Raw genomic sequence first — 18,099 nt, 5'->3', positions numbered from 1 at the left:
TTACACTTCAGTTTGATTTAATCATCAGATCGGACTAATACAAATAGGTGATCGAGCTCAGGTGACAGCTTTGTGGCAAATGATGTAACTGTGACTATTAGATCCTGATGGACCCTTTCTCCATCTGGGGATTACTTTTAGAAATCAGAATCAGAATCAGATTTATTGCCGGGTATAGTTTACACAATACGAGGAATTTGTTCTGGTTGGTTGGTGCAACAGTACAACAACAAATATAGAGTAAACAATAAATACAGAGTAAAATAAAAGTAACTAAAAATAAAAATAACTGTTATAGCGCAAAGCAGAAGCAAAAAAAAGAAGTTGTGGAGTAAAGAGTTAAACTTAAATTTAAATAAGAACCATAAAACTGTGTTATTATTTACAAGAATACTGAGGGTGCAGATATACTGATATTTATATTTATACAGACAAAAGAGTGCAATTTGAAGGTGTGGAGGTGCAACATGACCAATAGCAGTGCAGATGCTGAGATGATGAGCAAAGAGAGAAGTGACACGTTAATGTGACATATACAGTCCATAGAGGGGGTTCAGTGGGGGTCCTGTTCATGAGGCCGGTGGTTTTCATTTGTTATATATAAGTTATGAGTGAAGTTTCCACTGTTGTGCCGTTTGCATAAATGCATACAACTCTCTCGCTTCAGAAGTGCTTCTATGGACTCTGCTGCTGTTTGATGCTGCTTGTGTCCAATAAACTCAGAGGAAAGACTTTTACAAACAGCTGGACGCACCAAACTAAACTTTAGCTCCTGTTAACATGTTGTCAAAACTTTAGATTCTTTATTAGTGAGTCTTGTAACTCTGATGTGTGACAGACTCTGACTTCTGTTAAGTTGTATTTTAATGAGCATTTCTGTTAGAAATAGATGTGAAATTGTAGGAAAAGGTGAAAGATGTTTTTTTTTTGAGTTTGGAGGTCTGTGTTCATGTCTCCCGTCTACTAATGACATGCAAACTGTGTCTTTTGCACTCGCTGTGATGTTTATGGATGGGCTGCACAGCCAACTGGCTGCTTATGTCAAGCTGGTTTAGCATTTATTAGCTGTGCTGGGTATGTATTGCAGATATCCATAATTCAGTTCTTTCTAGTCAAACAGAATATTTCAGATATCCGCAGTGTCATTCCTCCTGTTCACAGTTGTCATTTCAGACACTCTTTTATTGTCATTCTTCTCAGGACAAATGACGTCACTTGTCATGTTTATTAGGTTGCTCATTACAGACGTCTGCAGTTCTGGTGCAGGTGTCCACAGCTGAATTATGACTACTATTATTTCCAGTTTAAGACACCGGCAGTTTAATTCTGATGAGTCACAATTGTCAATCAATCAGTATTCAACGGGAAGCCTCAGCAGCATTAGCAGCATCATGCACAACAACTCAGATACCAGTGATGTTTGTGATAACTGAAGCTATTATGATGACTAGTTAAAACTGAATTACAGGTATCTAAGTTGTTCCATAATGAGGTTACAGATGTCTGAACGAAAACTAGTCACAATTTAATTACTCTGTAGCAAACTGTAATTTTAATTCTGGATTGTACAACTCAGCTACGAAATGTTCAAACATCTTTCCACAGCTGTGACAATCATCTAATGCTGCGTTCACTCAGACACTATAGTTGCATTCAATGAAACCTGGATATTGGAGTTTAAGTGAATAAACTTGATCAGATGGAGGGTGGCCATGGCCCCCCGTGGTGGTCACACTTCTGTGTAAAAACTAGTTTGTGTGGTGCTATCACTGTGTGTTATGTAAATCTTCACCATTGTAAAAAAGCTGACTTTGAACCTACAAAGAGTTTGGATTGAGCTGCAAAGTATTTGTCGAGGACATCTGATAAAAATGAAAAGAGAAGCAGAATTCTGTCTTTAGCTTATATTTGATAGGTAACAAGCAACTAATTGTATCTATGTAAAGGGTCACAAGCTCAAAAGAAAATTACTGAATTTATTAATCGTGTTGTTTAATCTGATGTCTGTCATGATGTTCCAGGTCCAGACTGGGTTTGGACAAAGAGCAAGGAATGATTCACCTGGAGATCAGCGTCTCTGATGGACGTGAGTCAGACCAGCACGTTGCAGAATTAGTCCAAATTTAATATGAGAAGTGGTTTAACATCAAATTTTCAGCATTTATTGTACAGCTTAAACCTGAATGTGAAAAAAAAAAGAGAAAAAAGCTGGTGAGAGATGACTGTCCATACTAAAACTCTACTCCCCCTCTGAATTGGCTGCATGAAGACTCTTCATACGATTAAGTTAATTCATTTTTCAAGGGCCGGGCTGTGACTTGGCTCGTTTCTTGGCCACAGTGCAGAGAGGGGGGCACTTCCATAAGGCCTTGTGTGTTAATGCTCTCTCCCCGGGGAGACCGCCTCATTTGGCTGATGCTAACACACTGGGACAGCTCTCTCTACTTTATCTATTAGTGAGAATAAGGATTGGCCTTCAAAAATTTTTGCCTCTATGGCTCACTTAATACCAAGAGCATAATGCTGAACCTTGATTGTGGACTACAGAAGGTTATTTGTTTGTGTCTTTGTTGTATTTTTAGCACTCATTTCTTGCTTACCCACAGGGTCACAGTACATAACTTGTAAACTTCAGAACTGCTCTGATGGAAACAAGGGCAAGCCTTTCCCTGGATTTATCATCCCTAATTCCCTTGTGGTTCAGGATGAATACGTTTTCATCCAGGTGGGTTTTTATTACAAGGTCTGGCTTCATTAAAAGACCATTAAAAGCTGTAAAACCAATGCATTCAATCGCATCTTAATGTACAGTCATGTTTTTCATTAACTAAAAGGGGCCATTATCCTGGGAAAGGATGGGGAGAAATTGAAATGACGGTGTTGTGTGTTGCTAAAACTTCACTCTGCCATAATGCACAACAGCCTAATTAGCAGGAAACCCAGAGTTTTGACGACGGCGTAAATTGTTTGATACAAGCTTTTAGCTATCAGTGTAATGTTTATGACTATTTACCTGAGATATGATGCTCTACAGATTGCACTATGTTGCTTTTGTAGGTGCCAGTAGGTGGCCAGTCTGTCCATTACGTGTCCTATAAAAGAAATGCTTTCTACCCAATGAGGCTCCCCAAGTACACTCTACCAAAGGTAAGGTTACTGGAAAAAGGTGCAGCGTCTGGTAAGTCGAGCCCACGTGGTAAAAACAAGCAGCATTAATTTAACAGTAAAACACTCCACTTATTCCTGCAGGCTGTTTTGTGGTGTCACGGTGACTGTCTGTGGGCTGATTTTTCAGATGATTTTAAGTATCCTTGTTCCCAGGAAGTCAAATTGTTTGCTGACAAATCCATTAAATTGGTTTCCCAGCATCACTGTTCTCCTGAAAATTGATTCAGTTATGCACAATTATAGGCTTAGATCTGTTTATTTAAGACCCACGCAGAGTTTTTCCACTTTCCCTCTCGCTGTATTGACAGATATTTGCTTAAAAAATGAATCTGGAGCTACACAGTCGGCGTTCTCCAGAACTCCAATGCAACTTTGGGAGGCAGAAAAGTCCATTTGTGTTTGCACAAAACTGCACTGATTTCCATTTACCAGAAGCACAGCAGGGTGGCTTAGTGGTTTGAGAGACCATAACAACTGGAGAGATTTAGTGCCTGCAGTGTTGTTTCGATAAATCTGTCTATCCATCCGTCCAGCCGTGTTCACTGTGAAAATTTCCCGAAGAAGAACGCGTATCGCCTCCCATGCTTCACTGTGAATAAGGGATTCGGTATTATTAAATGGAGCCTGTCTTCATTCCCAGTGCATGGCATGAAACGCCTGAGGTCTAATTGCTGAATTATGTCAAAGAAGTGACAGATCGCTAGCTTGTCTGTTTGGCCCCTGTGTGCGCAGTTCTTTGCATTTTTTTTTCCTCCTTTAAATCAGTTCCTATCAACTGATTAGCGGACTAATCTACATGGAAGTCTACTCATGAATCCCACATGTTCAGGACTTGCAGATAATCAGCACCGACGACAACCAGGTGGTGGCAGCGATTCAGGACTGGCACCAGAATGACTCCTACAACCTGTACATGTCTGAGTCCAGAGGGTTGTTCTTCACCCTGATGCTGGAGGACGTTGTGAGCAGCGGCGGTCCGGAGGGCAACATCATGATAGACCTCTATGAGGTAGGCAGGAACGGGGCTGTTGGGGCGATGCTATCATCTCAATACATGTTTTCGTATTAGTGAGGCGTGCTAAGCCGGGCCCACTTAAATAACCGGCCTGGTGTTGTATCTGCTGCAATTACGGGACAATGTTCATGAATATTTACTATCAGACGAGTCATTCTCACTAATTTCAGCAATGATCAGCCCAGTCATGCGTGCAAGGTTATTTTCTTTTCTGCAGGAAAATGTGTTCATGCCCACATATCCTGTACATGTATATTTTTGCATAGCTGAAGTTAGCGAATTAGTAGTTACACAATTGTGATAATTAGGTAATCATTTATGTCATCTATCTAATAAAAATGCTAAATATTTAGCATCTCTAGGCTCTTCAATTTGCAGCTCAAACTTAAATATTTGCTGTTTCGTCTGTTTAATATTCTTGCAAATTGTCAGACTTCACTATTGTGGATTTTAGACCACTATTCTTATTTCCATCGTCAGTTAAAGGTCCATTATGTGGGATTTCGAGGGCTCTATTGGCAGAAAAGAAATACAATACTCATCTGCATGCTTTTATTTGCATATAATCACCTGGAAATAAGAACTGTTGTGTTTTCATTATGTTAGAATGAGCCTTTCAGAGAGAAGGAATGGGTCCTCTTCCTCGGACTTTGCCATGTTTCTATGGTAACTCAGAACGGACAAAACAAACAGTGGTTCTAGAGAGGACCTGTGGGTCTTTTTGCAGCCACCATAGGTTCTGTGACACGCTTGTAAGAGGAAGGAGAAGCGAGGTGTCGTGCAGTCTGCAACTTCACTGCTAGCTGCCATGAAATTCTGCACACTTGGACCTTTAATCTACCAAACATTCTCTGCTGAATTCTTGGTCTATAAATTGTCGGAAAAGGGTGAAAATTACCTGTTGTAGTTCCCTAGAGTTCAGGTGATGCTATCAGATGTCAGGTTTTATCCGACTGACAGTCCAAAACCCTAAAATGACTTAGTTCACTATCATTTTTAGACAAGGAGAAGGATTTGTCACATTTCTGAAGCTGGAACACTCATTCGTCTAATATTTGTTAACTGATCATAAAAAAAAAATAATTGCAGACTATAATTCTCTTCAACTTATTCATTAGTTGACTATTTGATTAAATAATTGCTTTGTGTTCCTGAGAAAACATTACACATACTGCGATGACTGATCAGACAAATATTACTTAGCTCCATCTGCACTAGTAATGTGTCTTCATTTGAAAACAGTGTTTTAAAAGGAAGAAGATCTTCCTCTTGAAAAGCATTATAGCTCCACTTCAGAAACAACGCGTGTGTACACTAAACAGCCCTGAAAACGCATCTTACATTACCGTTCACTTACACACAAAACAGGGGCTCGGGTGCTTTGTTGTTGTTGAAAATACTGCGGCGGGAGAACAGCGATGGGGAAAAGTAAGACCAGAGATTTCTTTAATTGCACAACAGCTGCAAGCATAGACAACAAGCCTAGCAACCCCTGCAATTCATTATCCATGTTGAACCAACCAACGACTAAGCAACATGGGTGTCTTCATTTCTAAAAATGTCTTTTTCTGCCCACACAGACTAAACTACAACCCAAGATTTTTTAATCGAAAAAGGGTCAGCAGTGTTTCTAACAGTCTCGGTTTTCGACGCCAGATGAATGTGGACACGAGTCGCAGAAGATGTGCCTCTTAAAAGGAACATATTAGTGTGGATGTAGCCTTAAAATACAACTACTATTAATTTAATTTATCAATCCGCTCATATCACCTCCAATTAAGAGCCTCCATCCTTTTTATATCTAGTGTTTTGTTTTTTTTACCGGAAGAGGACAGTGAAGGTAGCATGAGGATAACATGCAACCCAAGAGGCTCCATACAAATTTAAATTCCCGGTTTTGGAGCTTTCTTCAACAATAAAACCGACTCTGACAAGCAAAGTACCGACAGACAGCCTAAGAGTTACTCTTGATTTTTCTGCCGTGTTTTTCTTAAGTGTACCCTGTGCTCAGATGTCTTGGATGTCCTCACCATAATGGAACAGATGTTAGTACATTTTGTTCATTCAGCAGCATCTGAGTGTCTCTCTTATACCCACTTTATTGCTGCTTTTATTATCTTTTTCATGTGACATTATTGCACATGAATTTAGTAGGTTCGGTGTTTAGATGATGTATCATCTATACACGCATTTAAAAAAAAAAAAAAAAAAGCACACACTGTTGTCCCTGAAAGCCCTCAGTCACCATGTAGGCAAAACAGGAGCTTTAACTTGTGCCCTGAACGTGGTATATCTGTGTTGACAGATCTAGTATGAGGTTGTAGTGACTGCACATGTATGCATCACTCTAGATTATCCTCATCTCCAGCCAGCAGTAAAAGCATCACGTTGTTACAGACCTAAGATAGCCATCAGCAGTGGTTACACTGACCTCGACACACATTTTCTGCCCAGAAACACTTGGCTGCAGTGACCAGTTAAAAAATATGAAATTGTTGTTTTTGCTTTTGACAAAGATTTGTCAAAATGGAGGAGAAATGTGAGCTCAAGTGATAGCTTCATGTGAGCGTCTGCATCTCTGTGCATATAAATACAAAGAAGAAGAAATATCTCAGGGCTGTGCCATATGTTGTTTTGATTCAGCCGTCCTACAGATGGTCCAAAATAGTGCTCCATGTCAGAAAAACTATCACTTTCAGATATCTCTTCTCCTCTCCGAACTAGGCCTTCAGCTTTACTTAAGTTTGAATAATTTACGGTTATTTTTTTTCCCCTCCCTTTTTTGTTATTTTTCCCCCTACCGCTCTCCGCCTCTCATGTTCGCAGGTTGCCGGGATTAAAGGGGTGTTCCTGTCAAATAAAGTTGTTGAGAACCAAGTGAAAACTTATATCACATACAACAAGGGGAGAGACTGGCGTCTTCTTCAGGCTCCAACAACCGATCTCCAGGGAAACAAGGTCTATTGTGAACAAGTAAGTGGGCCACTGACAAGAGATAGATTTGGTTATTTGGATTTCCATTATCTGCTCGCAAAAATACTGCGCTGAATCTCACCATACCATGGTCAAAGAGTGTGAATAAATCCGTGTAGCATAGCAACACAGCCCTGAATATGTCAGTGGCTGAAGACACCTTTCAAATAATTTAGCATACCTTCTGTCTAGTTTGGCAAATTCTGCTCAACACTTTAAGAGTAATACTTAATGTTGTGCTAAAAATAACTGTCCCGAATGAAATAGCAAAATATGCAGCTGGTAAATTACCATTGTTGTGTTAGGATTTTAGGATTTGGAAAAAGATTTTAACATGATATTGTATAATATATATATGTGTGTGTGTAACATGCAAGACTGAACACATTGCACCAGAATGATTAAGGTGATATTAGCGTGCTGTACATTAATACTTTTTTGCCGCTCCTCAGCTCAAGAAGACTAAATTTCACCCCCCAAAAATTATGATAAAATTCTAAAATGATCATATTATATTTTTAGATGCGAACAGCCATATTTCTAAAAATTGTCTACTGTCATGACTACAACTTTGTTATCGGCCAAGCAAGGAACTTCACTCGGTTTTTGCTCCTCTTAATGGATTTACACACTTCCAAACACTCCCTACATATAAAATATGAACTCAGAACAGTGATATGAGAAGCATTCAGATCCTTTGCTTAAGTAAAAGTACCAACACAGCTCCATTACAAGTAAAAGTCCTGCATGAAGAATATTGCTGAAGCAAAACGTAGGTGAAGTATTAAAGTAAAACCCTGATTTGGTCCCTCTGACTAATTTATTATGGCATCATTAGATTGTGTCAGCAGCAGTTACTGTTGGAGCTGCAGCAGGTTTGAACTACTTTATATATAGTTTTATAAACAGGGACAGCAGATAAATCTCAGGGGTCTTCACATGATTAATGGGAAAGGAAAGAAGAACAAACAAAGTTGTAATGCAGATTCTGTTCCGTCCGTAGATTCCCTCTGAGTTTTTGCGAGATATTTGATCAGTTAAACAAGTTATTGAAATGAAACGATGTGAAAAGTGTCATTATTTGACGGCGCTGTTGACTCCCAGATGTCTGAAATGTGGCCTTGACAACACAATGCTTTTAGAAAGTTAAAAAGATTAGAAAGTCGCTCTTTTAAGATGTCATTATGTCGCAAGTTTCATCTTAAAAGTGACAAAAGCCGTCAGATAAAATGAAGTGAAGTGGAACGTACAATAGCTCTGAACGGTTGCAGAGTCGAGGTATAAAATTTAAAAAGTAAATTACAAGTATGGGAAAACTGTGCCTGAGTGCAGTACTTGTAAATTGTAACTATGTAAACTTCACCTGTTTCAAAGGGTATTTCAATTTCAACAGCTGATTTGATAAGTTAAGTCATAAAAACCATTCTTTTGCCATCATTCAGTAAAAGCTCTACAATCTTTTTAACTTATTTGTTTTCAGCCTGTAAGTTTTCACTTGTTTCAAAGAAAAAGTTGTGGTAGTAAGTAAAGCTTCACATCTGTTCACAGTGACAGGAGAAGACATCACTGAAAAGACATGATGGGGGGGAAATAAATAAATAAATAAGCCAAAGTGTCAGACCCAGCCAACAATGAATTAAAATTACAATGAAAACAATCCCGCACAGATGAGATGCTTAGCCATAAATGAAATCTAAATAGGCTCTACATCTATTTTACGAGTCCAAGAAAGGTCCCACGAACACATCCCATCATCCAAACTGCCTTTTAATCTGCACTCATGAGATGTTATCTTTAATACTGCATCTAGCCAGTCTGTCAAATCTGGAGCTGGAGATGTTTTCCGCTGCCTTCAAATGAATTCAGGAGGATGTAGTAAGACGGAGCACATTAAACTGAAAACACACATTTTCATTCAGACTTAGAAGGTCGGTAAACATAAGTCGAGGAGTTAAACTGATTCATCCGTACCGAGCTTCCAGCGTGTCATCAGTGGTTGAGGGCTACAACCAAACAGCTGCTTTGTTCCAACAGTTCTTTCATTTACACGTTCAGTTTTAACATATTCACGATGAACAAAACATCACATTTGAGAAGCTGAAAGCCGTGCGTTGCATTTTTTGCTTTAATAAAAAAAAAGTTGATAATTGCATTTCAGTCTATTTATTCATGAATTAAACAAACTGTCACTCTAGTGTGTGCCACAGACGTTCAGTTCTTCTCTCTGCCACAACAGTCTATATCCAAAGAGTCGCCATTTTTTTCATAATAACAAATAAAATATTTCTCTAACAACTTCACAATTAATTTCACGGAGCAGTTTGTGCAAAGTCCTAAACAACATATATATTTCCAACTTTCTCACCGGCTACCATCTGACCCCTCAGATCCTCAAATATGTGTCTCCTGAGTGTACCTGAGGCTTAAAACTGCATCAGGTGAAGGTGCGTTTCGTTACTATGGTGCCGTTTTCTGGACCAAACTGCCTCCTGACCTGTTGCAGCTGTATCTTCTTGTGAAAGCAGTCTTAAAACATTTCTTTCCCGTCAGGCATCTGGTTGTGTCTCGTTGTTAATGTGTATGTGCGACTGTTGTAATCCCTGTGTGAACGCTGCTCGCCCACGGATTACAACTCGGGAGTTACAAAGGAATACTTAAGAGGGGTTTTAAAGAAATCTACATTTTTTCAGCGTGTGTGTGTGTGTTTGTCATCTGCTTAATGATGTTCGAGGCTTTACCATAAAGCATTTTGAGTTTACTTGTGTATTAAATGTTCTATGCAAACAAAATCGTCTTGACTTGAATCAGAGCCGTATCAAACCTTCATTTTCACATTTTGACTCGTGCAAAACTAATCTCCTTTTGTGTTTCGCAGCCTTACTGTTCGCTGCATCTACACCTTCATGTATCGGAGAATCCTTACACCTCGGGAAACATTGTCAGCAAAGATTCGGCTCCAGGAATTATAATAGCATCAGGTGAGAAGATTATTCGATTCGCACTTTCATTTGCACATCCATACTGTTGTTTACTCACCGTCTCGATGCTGCTCTTTGATCGTATCCTCAGCACTCGCAGTCGTATCTGCTTTTTTCCCGTCCTGTTCCCAGCGCCGGCTTCCTCTGCAGACAACAATTTGCAAAATTAAATGAAGTATTTCTTTTTCTCACATTTGTGCCATGTTAATTCACGAGAAAGATTTTTAAAAAAAAATAGAACTCTCGTTGTCTTTTCTGGATAAACATTCAAATGTAAATTGATTTTAGGTGGATATTGTGTGATGATTGGAGGTTATAAGGGACGTAGTTTTGTGGCATTGCGTCCATGATGAGCACCTTATAGTTTGTTCTCTGTCTTGTTTTTCTTTTTTTTTTTTATTAGTTAGTTTGTTTTCTGACACTGTAAAGAAGGGGCAGAAGTAGATAGGCTTTTCATTTTGCTCTTTCTCAACCTCGATATAAGTTGACATACGTGGGCATTATTATATTTACATCAGCTTCTTTTCTGCTTTTTTAATCTTTTATTAAAGTTGTACTAGATTTCTCAATAATGCTTATTATATATGCATTGCCTATTCTCTATTTTTTATATATATAGTTTGAGATAAATAAACTAAACTTTAAAAAAAAAAGAAAAATCTGAAGCATCTATACTGATTTGGTTTTTTGGTGTATTGAGGTTTAAAATTACCCTTTTGTTTCTGTATTCAGGTGTGGTTGGACCTGAGCTCACCAACACTAATGTCAGCGTCTTCATCACATCGGACGCTGGAAACACCTGGAGAGAGGTACGGTGTGATAACTGACTCGGACTGTGGGTACACTTTGTAATACTGGCGCCCGTACAATGCCTGCATCTCTGCCCCGGTGCTTCGTGGATGCACTTTTCTGAGCATCATTGTGTTTTTCTTTCCTTTTTTTCTTTCATTCACTCGACAAATCCGAGCGCTCCTGTGATGAACGTCGTCTCTCCCTTGAACTTTCACTCAATTTCATTCAAAACAAAATTGAAAAAAATATATGACTTTACTAGGGCATTATGCGAATACAGAACAAGAGAACGAAAAACTAGGAATGCGAGCATTTCAGTGCCAACTTTCATTTCTTTTCGCTTTTCAGTTGCCGGTGCTGCAGTCACAAAGAAATGAAGGAGAGAGTTTGACAGACAGCCTTGTGCATCTCTGATCTTTAAAACAAATAAACCAAAAGGAGCAAACAGATTTTTGCCATTGGGTTAACACTCCTAAAAAAAAACTAAACAAAAAAAAAAAGCAACAAACAGAGCAACACTCACTTGATGCTTTTATTCATACGCGCAACTGCGTAAAGAGCAGTTGTGGTTTGTTTTATTGTGAGCATGCATGTTCCTTATGTTGGTGTAATGCTTTGTGTAGAATTTTTTCTCCCTCTGTGATAAAGTGAAGCCGGTTGTGTGTGTGTGCAGGTTTTTCAGGAAGAGTACAGTGTGTTTTTCCTGAATCAAGGAGGATCTCTGGTGGCCATCCGACACACACCTCTGCCAATTAGACACATTTGGTAAGGCTCTCCAAGGATGTACCACGTCTTTTTAGAGACTGTATTCAATCTTCAAAACAAGCAGCAGAGATTGCTTTCCTGCTGAGACTTTTTCTCACTGAATTCAGCTCTATTTGTGGCTGGTCTGTCTGTGATCCAACCATTGTTCTCTCCCTCAGGCTGAGTTTTGATGAGGGCAGAAACTGGGACAAATATAGCTTCACCTCCTCTCCGCTCTATGTTGATGGGGTGCTGGGGGAGCCTGGAGAGGACACCCTCATAATGACGTAAGATGTGAAGGAACCATAAAGAGATGATATGTTTCCAGTTTGTTAATTACCCCCACTGTAATTATACAGTATATTACCCCGATGAAGGCTCAGAAGAGTCCATAAATATTCTTGGTTTTATTTAATGTGGGTTTGAAATGGGTTCATAAGCGCGAGATGTAGAGGAAGAGTTTCTCTCCCACAGCGGATTGAAATTAGTCGTAAGGTTTTTTTCAAGCGCCAACTTTCATGATTCTGCCCCATATAGCAAATATTTTTCTGATCTTGTTTCTCTGCTTCGTTTGTGCAGAATATTTGGTCACTTCAGCCATCGATCTGAGTGGCAGCTTGTCAAGATCGACTTCCGGTCCATTTTCCAACAGCAGTGCACATCTGAGGATTATCTGACGTGGCAGTTACACAATGAGGTAAAGGGGATCTTTCTGATACTTGGCTGCTCGTACCGAGAAGACTCTTGTCGTTGATTAAACTCAAATGAATCACTTTGATTGAGGGGCACAATAATAAAAAAAAAGACTGTAAGAAGAAGCTCAGAAATGTTTATGATGCATTATTCATCACAGGGTGAAGTGTGCATCATGGGAATGAAGAGAATCTTCCAAAAACTGAAAGCAAACGTTCGATGTGTCAAGGCCAGAGATCAGTATATTTCCCAGATGTCAGACTCCTGCCCTTGCACAGAGGCAGATTTTGAGTGGTGAGTTGCCTTCTCCGCAGCTATATTCTTTTCACTTCATTAAATCCAATGCACAACGCTTTATCAACCTCCAGAGGCAGAGTCTGTGAAGGGAACCTGAGGAACAACAAGACGTGAATTTGAAGAGCTGTGTTTTATAATTCACAACTATTTATTCCCGTTTCTGTTGCAAACGTGCCATCAGGTATGTGAGGTTTGACTGCTTTTTATCAAGAACAGATGATTTCCTGGTTGTCCAAGAGCTATTGTGCTATTGTGGACTGTAATATTCCTGTTTTTGCTGTTCGTGTGTGAATCACAAGGTGCCAAAGGTATGAAAAAAACGACATCTCATAAATCAACATGATGTTCAAACCAATTCGCTGTGTTTTTTTTTTTTAAATGAACTACAATTTCCTTGGACTAAATAATTAGGAATTCCTGGTTTTATTTTCTAAAAACGCCACGCTCTGTGATTATATCATCACATCACAACTGACAGAAGATTACAGAAACTATTGAAGCCCATCCCTCGCAATCAAATCTGTGATAGCAGTACACTGCATCTTTCAAGTGCACTTGAATAGATTTACATAATGAATAACACTAATGGTTCGCTCTAGACTCTAATATAAGCTTCCTCTCTATGGCTAACAAGTGTTTAATACTTCTACATAACTTCACACTGTCTCACACTTCCTTTTCTCTCCTTTTTTTTTTTTTATCTCACCGGTGCTGTTTGAACAGACTACATTTTACAAGCTTAACACGACTTTATTACTAAAAGACTAGTGACTCCTGAGATCGCTTCCCTCATCACGATGAAAGAAATGTGACTTTGCCAAGGTGTAATTATAGTTTGTGTAAACACAAGCAGTGCTTTTTCTGCTCCAGAAGTTTGATACATAAAACATCAAACCTGAAACGCTCAGAGCCGCCGCGTTGTGAGAACTTTTCTCTCCATCGTAGATCCTTTCTGTTCGTAGTAAACGCTCACTTTCTGACTCCATTTGAGCTGACTAGTTCTATTCCATGTTTCAAATAAACGGTACCTAATCGTCCTAACAAGCCGCCGTGTCTTTTTTTTCTCGCTGAAAACAGTGACTACGGGTTCGAGAGGCAGACTGACGGGAGCTGCACTCCGGCTTTTTGGTTCGTTCCTTCTGCAACGTCTCGAGACTGCATCACAGGAGACAGCTTCCTCAACACCACGGGGTACGTCTGAGTCGTTTGTACTGACACAAGCGAAGGAAGCAGAGGATGCACAAATGTCCTTGGTTACCTTTAAGTTAAACTTTCTTGAAAATACCCTGCTATACTGTGAGAATATGGTAATTTTCTGATGCACTGTCAATGAGAGTTTGAAACAGATAAAAAAACACATGCATGCATATTTGGAAATTCCCAGTCAGGAGGAAACCACGGCTTCAGTCATCGCTGGATACATAAAAAGATTGTGGACAAGCTTAAATAATTAAAAACATACTGTATGTATCCACAGATTTGTGTTAAACAGAAAATACAGAGCACAAATTGGACTAAAAGAATTGGTTCAGGCTGATCTTTGATATATTTATTGCCACTAATGAACTGCCAGCTACAATAAGGCCGACCTCATGCCTCACACCAGCCTCAGCATCACATGCTGCAACCGAGACTGCTTGGAAAGAAAACAAACACCTGCTAGCAACACGTGATAACTGGATTTTATGTGACAATAATACATTCATTTTATGTAATTATTAATAGTGATAAATATCATCCAGGTCAATTGAAAAGGACACATTTGTAATATTGGTGGACGGCCGCTGTTGACGAAGGGCTAATTAAGCTCATCTGATAGAGCTGTGGGCTACTGCAGACAGAAATATCTTTAATGAATGTCTCCTTCTGTGTGTGCTGCGTCTGCTTTAACTCTCAAGAAAAGCTCATCTTTGTTTTGTTTTTTTTATTTTTCCATTAATGAACTCCAGATATCGCAGGGCTTTGTCTAACAACTGCACCGAGGGAAGCCTGGTGAAGTACAGCCCCAGGCGGCAAAAGTGTCCCAGTCAGGCTCCCAGGGGCCTCCAGCTCTTCACCAGCGAGGGAACTCTGGTCGCAACATTGGGGAAGAATGTCACCTTCTTGGTCTTTCTGGAGGAGGTACTGACTTCACTTACGCAAAGTCATGTGTAATATATAGAGATACTTGTAGGCCGCATGCCTTGAGTGTAGTGTACATCAGGAGGCTGTCAGAGACGCAGCGCAGAGGCTGGAGCACCGGCGTATCAAATAAATATGCGGTGACATGATTTACAACATGACCTCGTTCTTGTAGATATTATGGAAAATGCAGTCTGTTATGTGTCAGCGGAGACAGTAACAAACAACGGAGGTTACAGAGTGAGTGACAGCATTTTGTTTTCTTTCTGAAGGGTCTCGGCTCCATGACAAGTATAACGGTGGACTTCGGTGATGGAACTGCCATATCGTACGTTAACATAAGCTCCATCGATGACGGGGTCAAGCATATCTACAGTAAAGTTGGCATCTACCAAGTTTCAGCTACAGCGAGCAACAATCTGGGCCTGGACAGGGTCATGCTTTACCTCCACATCTCCTGTGAGTCAAAAATAAGAGCTGCTTCTTTGTAAGTTGCTGCTAAAGCATGTAAAAACCATGCAGTATACCTTTAGTTCCAGCGTGGATGTAGTGTAAAAGGCTTTACACTCGCTGACACGGCGTGTTTCCAGCCACTTAATGAAGTGAATGCGTTATGGAGTCACTTCAGCTTGCTTACAGTGACTACACTATAACTCACAGTCCTCATCTTTATCACAGCTAATCATAGATTTTAAGGTCCAACAGCCTTCAAATAACTCAAAACACTTCAACCTGTGAGCCTTTAGAAAGAGAAAATAACTCAAAACACTTGAGCGGATACACTTTTTCCGCAGCTTCAAATTGGCTCATTAAAGTGAGACTCCATTCAAAACACCTCCATTCAAAGTTCTGAGTGTCACTCATCAGGCACGGCCGTGAGAGACAGCTGTTTGCCGGCTCCTCACCGACGGGCAAGAGCGCCGGTGGTCAGCTTGAATTCGACTCATTAGAATGGATTCCAATGGTGTCATTTTCATGGCCACGTAAAGCATCAAAACATCCAACAGGCACTTGTCAAAAGCACTCCTGCAGCACAATCAGCTTCCACGCCGTCCGTCAATGTGCTCGGTGAGTTCCAGGCTGTTGTGCCAAAACACGTGGCTTTCAGTTGGAACGCTGAGCACCGCGGCGGTATTGTATTTATCCAGGATTTAACAAAAAGGTGTGACATTGTGGTTCGCGTGTTTTTTTTTTTCCTCTCTCAAGGTCAGCTCGAGCAGGTCCAGCTCTCGGCTCCTTCTGTGGTCGTCAAGAACAAAGCGGTGAACCTCACAACAGCGCTGCGGCCCAGCAACGTGGGAACAGTCACTTATTTCTGGTGGTTCGATAACAAAACAGAGGTACGGCTTAGGTTCTCTGCCCAGCTACTGAAATGTTTCCAGCAGATACATCTCATTGCTTGTCTCACTGCTTTATTAGCCTTTCGTGACCCTCGACGGAGCGATATCCTTCACCTTCTCCAAGGAGGGAAGTCACACAGTCACGGTTCAGGCTTCGGTTGGCAACACCGTCCATCAGGACCAAATGAGGGTGGCGGTTTATGGTACGTAATATTTTTTATGTTACGCTCATATTTCTTTACTCAGTGCACTTAAACAACCTCTTAATATCATAATTAAATGAAAAATGTGGAGACAATTTAGTTTATTTCAAACTGAGCGTGAGTCAGTAAATGACCTGAGAACTTTATGGCTTTTTTTTTACAGTGGAAAAAAAAATTAAAAAGGTTCACTTACTCTGCTTTTTTTTGGAGCTTTTATCCACATTTCATGGCCTTCATCAGCTGAGGATTTGTTGAGCTGGAATGGAGATGATTTAATTGTTTTTTAAAAAAGGGTTTTGGCCACGTGAAGACCCCATTCTCTAAGGCCGTGAGATATGATTGAATGAAGCAGACAAATCTAATTAACCAAGCATTAAAATAATTCATTTAATCAAATTAATAATTGCAAGGTCATGAATGAAGTTTGAAGCACAACTTTTTTTTATTTTACTCTGATAAATTAAATCGTTTACATGTGGAATGGCCTCGCTGGTAACAGTTATGTAAGCTGTTTCTTATTGGAAAAATCATTTTACCTTCACAATTAATATAGTTTTGCGTTAGTGTACATGTAGCCTACAAGACATGGAAACAGTACGTACCCAAGGCTGCCACATCACTGAGCTTCGGAAGAGAATCCATGCAGGAGGCCCACCACAACTAGAAACTGTGAACACACACACACATACACATTCGAGCTATACATCAAGATTCACATAATTTCTTTTTATTTCTGATTTATGTAGTGTCTAAATGTCAAAAATCTAAATTCATATGAAAATGCCAGATTTTTGTGAAATCCTGGGGCTACTCTTTGAAGCTGATGAATGATTTAGCAGTAAAGCCGACCTCCAGCGAGCAGCAGTTCATTTCCTTTCTGCCTGTAGTGCAAGATCAATATATTTTATCAAGGGAACTCCAACCGTCTTGTCTCGGAGTACCTAATAAAGAAAGTCGAGAATTAAGGCGTAAGTAATGGTGCATGCATAGGGATCAGGAGCGGAGTTAAGAAGGTCACAGGACAAAAAATATTACGCAAGAGACTGAGCTTTCAGACAGAAATACGTCTAGCGCCTCTTTGTCAGTTTCCATTTAGCAATCATGTGGCCATTTCAGTCTAGCATTGTCCATATTCTCTGATGGAAATACAGAATCGACTCTGTGCAGATGGCCTCACGATCGGGGTAAGGGTTATTTGAAGTATCAGAAATGGACCGTTGTGTAGAGATTCTGTATCCTCAAGTTAGAAGATTTCTGCCTGCTTTTTCAGATTATTTCCGGTCACATGTCTTGGCCTTTTCTTCTAATTTGGACGAGCTGAACCCCGGGGTGTCCGAGTGGAGGGAGGACATCGGCAGAGTTGTGAAGAGCTGCATGGTTCAGGTCAGTTCTTTAGCTGCTAGCATCGCGAAGGCTGTAACAAAATCTCCAGAAGACCTCATTTAGATTCTGGCTTTTAGCAACTTTGCACTAAGTGTGGAAAGAAAAAAAAAACTCAAGTCTCCGTCGAGTGCACCAGCAACATTTCCATTCGTTGTTATGCTGCGTTCGTAATGTATTCATGTGATCTTGTCGAGTGTTTCACTCCACTAGTTGCAGGGTCTTTAACCTCAGTTGCTGTGTAATTAGTTGTTAACCTCAGATGTGACAAAGCTCATCATCAGAAATCATTGCTGCCAGTGCGAGCTTTTCAACTGAACTCGTCAAAACATAAAAACAGAGTAAAAACACTGCTGAATGCTAAATGGACTGCACTTACTGTATATGTCATATTT

General features: G+C 40.0%; 1 protein-coding gene across 1 annotated transcript in view; it reads left to right on the top strand.

Moving 5' to 3' along the window:
• The window catches only part of LOC103360893 (VPS10 domain-containing receptor SorCS1-like), a 45,484-nt gene that overhangs the window by 20,156 nt on the left and 7,229 nt on the right, over positions 1–18,099 (top strand). Inside the window, exons 6-22 of the mRNA XM_008286822.1 lie at positions 2,022–2,086; positions 2,607–2,725; positions 3,058–3,147; positions 3,998–4,177; positions 7,010–7,156; positions 10,032–10,134; positions 10,867–10,943; positions 11,600–11,691; positions 11,850–11,957; positions 12,250–12,367; positions 12,524–12,657; positions 13,738–13,851; positions 14,610–14,781; positions 15,054–15,240; positions 15,988–16,121; positions 16,201–16,324; positions 17,595–17,707. Coding sequence (XP_008285044.1) covers positions 2,022–2,086; positions 2,607–2,725; positions 3,058–3,147; positions 3,998–4,177; positions 7,010–7,156; positions 10,032–10,134; positions 10,867–10,943; positions 11,600–11,691; positions 11,850–11,957; positions 12,250–12,367; positions 12,524–12,657; positions 13,738–13,851; positions 14,610–14,781; positions 15,054–15,240; positions 15,988–16,121; positions 16,201–16,324; positions 17,595–17,707 — 2,077 coding nt within the window. The remainder of the gene's footprint in view (positions 1–2,021; positions 2,087–2,606; positions 2,726–3,057; positions 3,148–3,997; positions 4,178–7,009; positions 7,157–10,031; positions 10,135–10,866; positions 10,944–11,599; positions 11,692–11,849; positions 11,958–12,249; positions 12,368–12,523; positions 12,658–13,737; positions 13,852–14,609; positions 14,782–15,053; positions 15,241–15,987; positions 16,122–16,200; positions 16,325–17,594; positions 17,708–18,099) is intronic.

This window comes from Stegastes partitus, unplaced genomic scaffold, assembly GCF_000690725.1.
Source record: "Stegastes partitus isolate 25-593 unplaced genomic scaffold, Stegastes_partitus-1.0.2 Scaffold471, whole genome shotgun sequence".
NCBI lineage: Eukaryota > Metazoa > Chordata > Actinopteri > Pomacentridae > Stegastes > Stegastes partitus.
This window is presented reverse-complemented; position numbering and strand designations above follow the sequence as displayed.